This window comes from Pituophis catenifer, unplaced genomic scaffold (genome assembly GCF_029215685.1).
Source record: "Pituophis catenifer annectens isolate HBS135680 unplaced genomic scaffold, rPitCat1.0.hap2 SCAF_4, whole genome shotgun sequence".
Taxonomy (NCBI): Eukaryota; Metazoa; Chordata; class Lepidosauria; order Squamata; family Colubridae; genus Pituophis; species Pituophis catenifer.
In genome coordinates, this window is record NW_027256884.1 from 96,008,095 (window position 1) to 96,020,404 (window position 12,310).

At 35.7% G+C, this 12,310-nt stretch overlaps 1 protein-coding gene across 1 annotated transcript in view; it reads left to right on the forward strand.

Annotated features, from left to right (window-relative positions):
- The window catches only part of MYH15 (myosin heavy chain 15), an 86,877-nt gene extending 76,140 nt beyond the window's left edge, over window positions 1–10,737 (forward strand). The window contains exons 39-42 of the mRNA XM_070942705.1: window positions 1,604–1,708; window positions 2,652–2,747; window positions 4,614–4,751; window positions 10,607–10,737. Coding sequence (XP_070798806.1) covers window positions 1,604–1,708; window positions 2,652–2,747; window positions 4,614–4,751; window positions 10,607–10,624 — 357 coding nt within the window. The 3' untranslated portion in view covers window positions 10,625–10,737. The remainder of the gene's footprint in view (window positions 1–1,603; window positions 1,709–2,651; window positions 2,748–4,613; window positions 4,752–10,606) is intronic.
- The last annotated feature ends 1,573 nt before the right edge of the window (window positions 10,738–12,310 follow it).

The window sequence follows — 12,310 nt, forward strand, 5'->3', positions numbered from 1 at the left end:
CTCGTTTTCTTTTTGCCTATCTTGATCTCAAGTCTGTTGTGCAGTCTCCTTTCTTTCACCTTCCACATTGGCTGGGCTGTGCATGGATTCTCTGGTATTTTAATTCAAGAAAAAAACTAGTGTATCTCTCCCTCAACTTAGTCCTCTACTTTGAGATCATTTTCACGAATCCTGTTTCTTGCCTCCTATAATTTAGCTATATAGCTGCCTTATGCCAACATTTTTGCAAAGCACTGGGTTGTACAGATCCATAATCTCATGGACTAATATATATTACTAAATTCCTGAATTACAAACTCAATGACATGTAACCCATTGGCTTCACCTATTTTACTATAAAATGTGGTTTACAAATCACAACATATAGCTTACATCCTGTGCTTCACACCCCATATGTAGGGACAAAATTCAGAAGAAAGTAATTGAATTGCATTATAATCTTTTGATAAAAAAGGGACTGGATATAATAATAATAATAATAATAATAATAATAATAATAATAATAATAATAATAATAATAATAATAATAATAATAATTTTATTTCTATACCGCCCTTCTCCCGAAGGACTCAGGGCGGTGTACAGCCAATTTAAAAACACAAGACACAACAATAATTAAAAATTAAAATAATTAAATAGATTTGGCCGATTTAAAACCCCAAAAATTTAAAATACCCCAATTTAAAATTATTAAGTTGATAGCCCGGCCTGGCGGAACAACAGGGTCTTCAATGCGCAACGAAACACCCGGAGGTCGGAGATCTTGCGTATTTCCGGGGGCAGTTCATTCCACAGGGCTGGGGCTCCCACAGAGAAGGCCCTCCCCCTGGGTGTCGCCAGCATATCTGAGGAACATTTGTCTCCAATATTTTTTCCCTGATGTGTCCCAGCAGAATGAATACACTCCAGGTCCCTTCTAATAAACACTGTCATCTTTGTGGGTCTAAGGAAAAAATGCCTTCTCTAACCCAGCCCCACCTTCTGGAACAGCATCCTGCCAGAGACAAGGACTGTGTTCTTTGTGTTAAGGTTATGAAAATCTCTGAAAAGCCTGATAGGATCCTAGGCTTAGATACATTATTGTTCAGCTAGGGTCCTTATTTTGTTTGATTTGAGTTGTTAATAACATTGCTGTGGCCTGGGCTGTTGGCTTGGTTTGATATTATACCTGTTTTTATGGATTTTCCTGTTTTGTACACAGCTCAGACTCCGCTGGGCAGCTAATAAATAAAATATGACAGGGCCTCTGGAACATTTAAAACTCTTTCCATCTATCCTAAAATAAGATGAAACCATACCACTAAAACATGAATCAATATAGCTGAATTTTAACAATACAGTGTTCAGGTAAAAATGTTCAACTAAGAATGGGAAAGGGAACATCAGTTTTCTGAGAGATGAACTGACATTCTTCCCATTCCAAAAACTTTCAATAAACCTTTTAAAATGGCAAAAAGTTATCCCTTCTGATGACATCATAGACTAATTGGAAGGTTATTAGTAATCTGGAGAGTGAGTTACATCTACAATCTATGCAAATTTGTTCACCTTGAGCTCAGTGTTATGGTAAACACAATCTAATAATATTTCTGTATTGGTGTAGATTCGTGAGCTAGAAAATGAGCTAGAGGTAGAAGTTCGTCGAAATACTGAGTCTCAGAAAGGAGTCCGCAAATACGAGAGGCGCATCAAGGAGTTGACTTACCAGGTAATTCTAGTTTAGTGATCTTAAAATATTGCAGTAAAATAGTAAACTAACACTTTTTTTTCCAGATACTATACACTCATATAAATAAAGCAACATTTCTTAAGAAATTAACAAACCACAATAGAGTTTTATTTATTAGTATTAAGTTAACTTATTACTATAGTGTAAGTACATTTGTTATTAATCTTTGTTAAATAATTTAGTGTAACTTCTGTTAACTTTCAAGAATGGAAAACAGAAATAATTAATAGTATCAGTTAGAGAAGATAGAGTAAACATTAGGAGTCCATGATTCTTATGTTGGAAGATGACATGCTTCTTTCCATATTAAGCGTGAAGACTTTTCTCTAAAATAGTATTAAACTTAATAGTTCCTTAATATAGCCAACTCTAGGTTGGAAAGTACTCCTGAAAAAAGTACAGTTAAAACTCTAACTGATATTGATGGCCTATAGTTATTGTCCCAACAGAGGGTATCATCTTCAGTTATAGGAGATGATGAAAATTGTATTTGTGTCCTTCATTTTTTTTGAAAAAAAACCCATGTAATTAAAGTGTGCAAGAGTATATGATTAGTCCACTAATTTCTTCTCATGTGAACTGTGGTGATATTTTGGTTAATTTAAATACATACTTCTTGTTTGTATTTTATTGCTTTCTGGAAGGAAAGAGGACTACCATTTTTTAAATATTCCAGCTATGGTGGAAACTGTGATTCTTCACCTATTCTTTCCTTTACTCTCATTTGTTGATAAACACAGCAGTCCAATGAAGGTCATCCTGAACTACCTGGAGGAATGACAAGATGAAATGTAATAAAAATAAAGAATTATATCTTAAGAAACAACATTTGGACTTTCAGTAAAGCAAACTGTTTTACCTGTTAGGCTAGCATTTGTGCATAACTCATAGTTGCTGACGTTAATCCTTTATTTATTAAAAGGCAGAAGAAGACAAAAAGAATTTGACAAGAATGCAGGAGCTAATTGATAAATTGCAACTGAAAGTAAAAAGCTACAAGCACCAAGCAGAAGAAGCTGTAAGTGGTCTTGTAGTCATTATTGTATATTTAGTTTTTATCCCCCTCCCTGCTAAATTTTATTACATTGCATGTTTCTATCTTTTTATGATATTTCCAAAAATCCTGGAGTTTTCAAAAATGGGGCCATTTTGTTTAAAGAAGTGCCCCGACATTAGAAATACAGAAAATTGCAATTGGAATGAGTACCATTGTACAGAAATACAATTTCATCTTTCAGAATTGAAAATCTATGATACATTATGAGATGAAATCATTTATTTTAGCATGATAAGTAAAAGAGGTCACTCTAATTTTTGTTTCTGCCTCAGGAGAGAGTGATAGATCTTGCTTACTACCCTGCAGAACAGAAACAAAGCAATATGTGTGTTTACTGAAAGCTGCAATCCCATGAAGTGGTTGCATACACAACTTGCACACAAGATTTTCTCAAAGGTCGATCAGTCTTCTTAAAAGCAATGCAATCGGGTTAAATTATGTTAAATCTGGGTGTTATTTTTGCTGAGTCGCAAATCCACTTATGTGTGTGCATTTACACAAACACACCATTATTTCAATCATTGCTTCCCTGTTCTGTGGATGCTGTGGAATTCCTCCCTTGAAAACTAAAAAGCAAAATAGTGTAAGTAAAAGATAAATCCATTTTCATGCAAATGAATACAAATATAATAGAAAATAACCTTTTGTAATAGACTTATGAAAGGTTATATTTAATTTTCATTAGATTAGATTCTGATAAATATTTAAATATAATTTAAATATAATAATGCAACACCTGAATATGGTAAGTTCAAAATCTATATATAGTGACTACAAGAGTGAGCTATTAAACTTTCAAAATAAATTTAGTCTGTTCGTGACAATGCTTGATCAGCATTTCATTCTGTACTTTAATAATGACAATTTTGACTTTATACTTGAAAAAGTAATAATTTCTTAACCATTTATAAAGCTTAATTCTGCTTGCTGATCTGTGTTAATTCTACACTTTGATATCTGCCGTTTAACTATTCAGCTCAGAAATCTTGATTTAATCATGGTTTATTAAATTGACCACATATGTTTAGGCTTATGCACCATGCTAGGCTATAAAGGAGGAATATACAACCAGAACCATAGGCAGCCCCCAAATGATATACAGATATATCAAAATAGAAATAGAAATTATTAAATTATTTTTTTTAAAGGAGGAAAACATTGTATATATGATTCAGTGGTATCTACAAGAGATTAAAAAAGAAAAAGTGTGTGACATTATTTCAGATACAAAAAGGCCAGCGCTTCAATCATGCAACTGTGACTGCCATCCTGACTTATTTTTGTTCCCCCTGTAGACACCATTGATATGACTGGAGAATAGATGTTATTTTTAAAAAATTCCAATTAAATTTAAAAGCAAATGAAATAATGTCAAATGTGGGGATTATCCTATTAAGACCCATTATTCCTATCAAAAAAAAAAAAAAAATCCTTCCAACATGCCTTTTTTTATAAGCCACAATGGTTAAATTTATCTATTATGACAAGCCAAAACCAAACAAGCCAATTATGAAATGCAACTCAGTGTCCCTCGTTAGTAACTTCATAGATTGGTATAAATGAAACTGCTTTCCAGCACAATATCATTAAATATTTAACAATGAAGTACAGCAGCCTTTACCAGCTTAATGCTTTTTAAAGGTGTTGGATTACAATTCCCATAAACTCCTGGCTGGTAGATGTGATAGAACTTTCAGTTCAATATATCTGAAAGGCAATTTGCTATGTATAAACCTGTTTTGTCTTGCCTGTATGTTTCAGAGGACCTTTGCTTCTTGATTGTCAAAGTCAAATATTGTTATATCCTTATATGTTTTTCCCCAACAGGAAGCTCAAGCTAATCAATACCTTACAAAATATAGGAAACAGCAGCATGAGCTGGATGATGCCGAAGAACGAGCTGAGATTGCTGAATCTCAGGTTAATAAGCTCCGGACCAAGTCAAGAGACATTGGCCTGAAAAAGGTATGAAGTGGGAAAAAATGATTCTGCTAGAATCTCTTAAAAGGATAGTAAGGGAGAAGAACAAGGATAGGCAAAGTATCTAGAATATGCCACTGAAATTAATTTTTTCCAAGGTGAAAGTCATTCCTGGTTCTCTTCTGCCTGGTCCCTTTAGAGGAGAAGGCCATTCCTGTCAGATGGGATGAGAACTGAGATTCAAAATGGAGCATTGGGCCACTAAATTAGACTTTTCCATCTAGGTATCTTGAGTACCCCATCATTTGTTATTTCTCAACCAGTCTACAGTATTCTCCTAATGAATCTGGAAAAACATTATGATTGGAAAGACTATGCTAGGCTGGAGTGAGTAACGACCCTCTCTTTCTACTCTCGCTGAGCTAAAAAAGCATTATATACTACATGAGTATCATTTGAAATAAAGTGCTGTTGAGCACAGAAACCAAAATTATTTCAGTCTGGACTATTAGTATTTAAAAAGGTATCCACCATGTATTAATCAGTCATGCTTTGCCCATGTAATTGTACTTTTAAAATGACTGTAATTAATATTACAATTAATAACTAAAGATACAATCTAGGACTATTAAAACAATTTGGGAGTTGACAAAGGATTTTTAAAATTCAAATTTGTGCCACAAAACAGCTTTAAAAGTGGTTGTTAATACTGTAGCTAATTTTAATATAGGAGCAATTACATTTCATGTTATCTTGTTTTATCATGTTATTTTCTCCAATGGTGGTGGGTATTGACAAAAAGAAATTATTCATTGACTTTACCCACTGAAAGCTCCGAAAAGAACAGTGGAGACTAAAAAGTGGCCTCTAGTGCAAATTGCATTATCATTGGTTGTTGTCATGGTCACCATTCTGAGGGCTCCCCAGAGGGCCAGTGGAGAACATATACATGCCTTCAGCCTGTATAAATAACAAAAGCTTACAACCTCACACACTATCTATAATAGACACTGCAGTCTCATCTTCTCTGCAGGTTATATGAGTGCCTACATCTTCTGTTGCTTCCTTTTTTAAGCAGTTACAAATATTACAATAAAATCACAGCTTGGTGTTATAATATAGGAGGATCAAAATCTAGCAATTTTGGGAAACTTGGAGGCAGTTAACTTTTTTCCAATTCAAAATGTAAAAAAAGCTACATGCAGAATATTTAACCTATCTGCCTGTCTTTCCCTCACTATCTTGCCACTTTCCTCCAAAATATTACTCAGTCATGAGATCATGAAAAGACCTTGGTTTTTATCTAGTCCAACATTCTGGTCTCATGAAGGCCAAATTAATACCCATGAGAATCATGTGAGGGCAATTATGTTATTTACAGAATTCTGCTTCTGATTTTCAAGTATTCCAGAAAATATTACAACCTGAAATTCATATCTATTATACACTATTTAGTGTATAACATATCTGTTATACACTAAATAGGTTTGTGAATCAGACCTGATGGTAGTTAAACCAAAGATTTAATGTTTGTAGGTGCCCAATTCAATTTTGCGTGTCAAGATGCCATCCTTATTTTAACAAGAACCGCTTCTGGGAAGATACAAAAAGACACTGAATGACAAATCTCAATGTGATACTAATTCATAAAGTTGTGCTTATTAGCAATATTCTATTTGAAAGATTAGAAGGGTTTCACTTCTCAAATGGTTTGCTTCTCATAATCTAATTGTAAGTAGGTGACAGAATTAGTGGAAGGCAGGTCAGTAATTTGAGTTGAGCAACTGTACTAGTGAAGACAATTATAGACAACACAAGCTGGCTACACTGTTGAGTTGTTTCAGAAACTCTCAGAATCAAGCAGCTAGACTGTGAGGAAGAGGACAAGCATAGAAGTAAGACACACATATTCTACTGCACATTGTGGGCAACAGTGTAATATGACAGTGTAATATCGTGTAGAAAGAAGTGGATTTTAATGACAGCGGAGGAAGCAGGCGGCTGATATGAAGAAAAATGGCTTTGAAAGTTGAAAGATTGTATGGTATATGGGAAAGCTTTTGACAATGAGGCTGTAATGGCAGATTGGATGCCATCATTGTATTGCTGCAGATCTTTGTAGAGTTCAGTTCACTAGCTGGAGAAGTTTTGGCAAATATGAGCAATGGTAAATTTTGTTAGGCAGTGAAGCTGGTGAGGCTGACTGGCATAGAGGTATCTTTCTGTACTGAATAGATGTATTAAGCAATAGCAGAGAAAGATTGACAGTAGTTGTTCCCAATTCTTAAGCAGAATGCCTGTACAAAAAGGCTCATTCATAGTCTAAGCCTCTTTCCCAGAAGGAGAAAGCATTTGAAGGAAAGGCTTATTCCTAATCTTGTTTCTGTTCTTTAAGCATTATGTATTAGGGCTTTGTTTTTCTTAAAAGCAGTAAGCATTTTAAGCAAAGTCCAATGTTGACTTGTTTCCCTATTCTTAAAAGCAGTGAGCCTTTGGCATAAGACCTATTGTTAGACTTGTACCTATTCACTCAGTGCTGAGTTTAATATTTTGAAATTGTAACATTAGCACTAGTCTTACATGAGTTAAACTTTATGGCCAAATTTAAAAAGATGTTAGTGAAAGGTGGTATTTGAAACATATCCCAAACCATTCTGGTGCCTACACTGTCATCCCAATGTGCATCCCAAAATTCCATTTAAATCAGATATCAATTTGCAGTGGAGTGAAGATATGCTATCACTCACATTATCTGCCTAACTAGCTGGGTTATCCCAACAGCTAACTTTAAGAAACACCAGCTACATTGTCACTTCATAAGAACATATGAATGATGGGCTGTTGAAATATTGAGTCCCATCCTGATCACCCATTTACAGGTAATGCTGGTTAGAAAGTCCTTAAGGTATTCCTGACTGATCCTGAGTTGCAATAGGTAGATAACACAAAATAGGGATCATTTCTTGCCTTCTCAAAGTGATCCTATGCAACTCCATTTCCACATTCCTTGAGTCAGTCTGAAGCCTACAATTTTTTTGCCACTGCAAGCCAAAGGTTCAGTGGAAGAAGTCGTGTGCTATCCCTTAATTGAGGAGACCTTGGAGAGAAGTGTATATGTGCATGTTTAGCATGTCTGCATCCCTATGAGTTGGTGTTGACTCCTGGCGTCAGCTGGGAGAGAAGCTGAGAGAGACTGGCCAGCAGTGAAATGCACTTAACTTCGCTACCGGTTCGGAAATGTGAGAGCGTGTTTGTGCTCCCTACATTTGCATGCGCCTCTTCTAAACATGTGCAGAGGGTCAAAAACGCGATGTGATGATGTCCTAGCAGGTGGGCGGAGCCTCCCACTGCTGGCCCTATTGGTTCGCACAAGCCAGATAGATCTGGCCAGATTTCACCGCTGAGACTGGCCCAAGATAACCCAACTGGCTTCAAGCAGGACTAGTACTCCAATAAAGAAGAATCTTTGTAGCTCAGGGTTGAAATGGGGATTCCTTGGTGCTGTCTGAGCTTGGTTGTTTTCATGCAGACATTTCATTACCCAAGTTAGGTAACACCATCAGTGCTAGTAGTTCACTGATAATGTAACTAGTTTGGATAATGAAATGTCTGCAAGGAAACAACCAAGATCAGGGAGCACCAAGGATTCCTCAGAACTAGTACTCACAGTCTCTTCGTTTCAAGTCTAATGGCTTAACTACATACCAGACTGCTCTGAAGAAGACTAAATGACATGAAATTTCTCTCCTGAATATCAGCAATGTTCTCTTCTCTCATGGGGGGAAAAAACTCTACTTCCTGTTTGCTGCATTTGCTGTCACTGGCACAGATAGAACCATTATGCTATGGTCTCCAGGATTTCCTCCCATCTCTTTGGATGCTGGTTATGTAGGATTATTTCTACTGCACCACATTGAGACTAGTCTATGAGGAGGGAAGAGTGATGCTTTGAGAGTATGGAAAGCACACCCCTCCTTACCCTCCCCTTCTAGAACCTCTGTCTTGTTAATATGCAAGCAGTGGTGGGATTCAAAATTTTTTACTACTGGTTCTGTGGGTGTGGCTTGGTGGGTGGGGTGTGGCTTGGTGGGTGTGGCTTGGTGGGCATAGCAGGGGAAGGATACTGTAAAATCTCCATTCCCTCACCACTCCAGGGGAAGGATACTGCAAAATCCCCAATTCCTCCCGATCAGCTGGGACTCAAGAGGCAGAGAATAGATAGGGCCAGGGCCAGTCAGACGTGGTATTTACCGGTTCTCCAAACTACTCAAAATTTCCATTACCAGTTCTCCAGAACTGATCAGAACCTGCTGAATACCACCTCTGTATGCAAGTTATATTAATAAGCAAGTATGTGCTGCTTGAGAAACATTTTTTTAAAAAACCCAGGAGAATGAAGGGGAATAAAAGATGCAATTGAGTGACTGAAACAAGTTCAGAAAGACTGAACATGGAACTTAAAAGCAGGCATTAATATTATATAGAGAAGACACATAATGTTTAGATAGGATAAAAGTACACGGGTATGAAAAAAGGGAAATAAAATAGGACTGGAATGGTCTTGCTTGCACAAAGAACAGCAACATGTCCCTTCATGAATATTTTGATAGGCAAGAGCTGACGAACTGTCCTCATATCGTTAGCAGTACATTGTACCACTTAACCCCTTCTCAGTTTAACTGTCATACATTCCTTGTTTTACTTTTAGGCAGTCCAACTTTAGGAAAGTGACAAAAAAGTGGTTAAAGAAGGGGGTGCAATTACTCCAGTATATTCCAGATACTATTTCATTTGTCTTGCATATAAATCCACCATAGCAATATAAACATTGCTAAAGATGTCTGTCATATTTTTAATGATGATTTATGAGCCAAAACATTAGTTCAAGGTATCATGAATTATTATGTAAATATCAGATTAGGAAGATATAAAAAGAACTCATGCTGAAGCTACTACAAATATTTCAACTAGACAGCTTTTTGCAATGGAGGTAGTTTTATCAAACAATTACTTTACAAGCCTTGATATAAACATGTGTTAGTTACCCCATAGTGTGGCTGCTGTACCATGGTAGACTGATTTTCCTTTTGAGATATTTTTATTAACTGTAATAAAAATTGTGTTTTAATAAAAAAAGTGCCTCAGACAATGATTTGAGGATAAAGTTATGTGTGAGAGAAATGTATGCCATGATGTGCTTCAAGAACTCTAAATATGTTCTATAAAGTGCTAAGATAATCAGTGAGCTGAAGCAGATTCTCACTAAACAGCAGTTGCTCACAATCCAGTGATAAATCCTTCAGGCATAGACAGATGTCCTTAGTGCTCTACCTATCTGTGAGCAGATCAAAAGTTGGATGCCACTGTTTACTAAACAATTATGCATGGAGCAAGTTACATTTCTTAAATATACATGTTTTCTTATGCCAAAGTATTTTCCACAAAGGGAACCAAGGCTACTAGCCTTTGCAGTTTGTAGTAAAAATCAGCTCATATGTGCCAAACAAAAGCCATATTTCTTCATCGCTTCAAAATGCCACTAGTGAGGAACTAAAACCTTTTTCATTTTTAATAGGAAATTCTGTACATATTTACTCATAAGGAAATTTATCTAAGTTTAACAGGGCTACTCTCCTAGTGTTACCGTAAAAAAAAAATACTATTTTAACAATTTGTGTAGGATACATACAGGATCATTGGGCCATCCGACTAATATGCTCAACACTGGCAGGCAGAAGCTTTCAGGTTCTAAAACATTTTTGACTTTAGCTGCCTAAACAGAGAATAAAAAGTTTTCTAAATGTAATCTACTGCATCACATTCCTTTCCTATTGTTCTTTCCTTACAATGGTAATTTCTGTTGCATCTAAATTGTACTGTCATGTTTTATGATATTTCAGGTTCACAATGAAGAATAAATATACTTTCCTTGAATAACTGATGGTTGGAATAGTGTTCACAAAGAGAGCACTCATCAACACTGAAGCAGAAGAAAACTGATTTTTAATTAATAAAAATCAACATCTATATACTGCTGTTGTCCTTGCTCTATACATTTTTCAAGGCTTGACATAAAAATGTTTTGTTCTGTTCATTATTTTGCATGTTGAGATTCATTTAAAATATTGGAGAAAAGGGGCACACTTCAGTACAGAATACATTTTGAGTAATCCCTGCTGAAATTAATGGAAATTGCTCAGCAGCTGTGCTTTCTTTCAAGTTCTTGCCTCTTTACTAGCCTTATGAATCACATCACCAATTATGAACGAACCAGAGGTGATCAACAGCTTAAGGTCATGGTGATTAAAAGCAAAAAAAATGTTTCAGAAAGTAGTAAAGCAAACTAAATGATCCTGAATCAAGCCTAAGTGTTTTGGTAAGGTAAATACTTCAAGGATAATCATACATAAAGATAGATTCCACAGGAAGAATGATTAAAGAGCAACCTTAAGTAATGTTCGATTGTATAAATGACCTCAAGTACTACAGTAGTTAAAATACGTTCCAATATTGTATTCCAGTGGGATTTATCTCCAAGTTTCTCCTCAACATTTTGTTCAGCAGAGCTTCAGATCATCTCTGACTGGTAATAAATAAGCCAGTAACTAGAAGAGAAACATCAGGAAATAGCTCATCAGTGTTACTAATTTTATCATATGAGAAAGTGCTAGATATTTCTTCCTTTCATGTCAGTTCAACTAAGACCTTTGAACAGAAAGGACATAATTAATGTAGGTCCTTCTTACAATACACATGGATATTACAAATAGGCTACCACTATAATTTCTTGTTCTAGAAGGTTGCAGAGTTCATTACTCTTATTTTTGCTTCATCATCATTTAAATTTAATAATAATAATCCAACTTTCTATTTCCTGGCCTTGTTCGCCCAACACTATTAAACCAAGGAATCTCTGATAATTAATGGGTTTCAGCTGCAACAAACATGCTAACTATATTTAAAATCACTATTTGGGAAATACAGTGGTTTTATTTGTTTTGTCCAAAAAATATATGATATTTCATGAACCCTTAGATGTTACTGAAAAACTATCACATTATCAGCCCTTCCTCTTTGACCAGGCAAGTAATACCGGGTAGTTGATTCGAAACAAATGAAGCAGGGCAGCTCTGGAGAGTCTGATTCAGATTTTTAATTCTCACACATTTGCCCTATCCCACCATAGTCACTCATTTCTCAATTTTTTGATTACCTCAAAAACACCCTATGGTAAAACAAAAGTATAAACATTCCTTGCAAGCCAAATGTAATTTTAGTAAGAGATAAAAGCAACAACAAAAGAAGACACCCACAAGCTGCACAAATTCCAACAGAGGTCAAAAGAAAACCCATAAAAGTAAACAATAATGGGGAAGAACATTAACAAGTGAATCAGAGCACATGCCCAGCATTTAGACTATTACATACGCAAGTCTGAATGCACAAGTAAATCAGCAAACTTTGGGTTCCTTCGTCATCTATGCCAGGTACAAAGGTGGTGCTTCTAAATAAACCTTGCCAGGCTGAAGGAGATTACAATCACTTTTATAAACCCAGGATTTTTCAGAACAAAAAATTTGCTCTCTTCACCACAGTTGATCTAG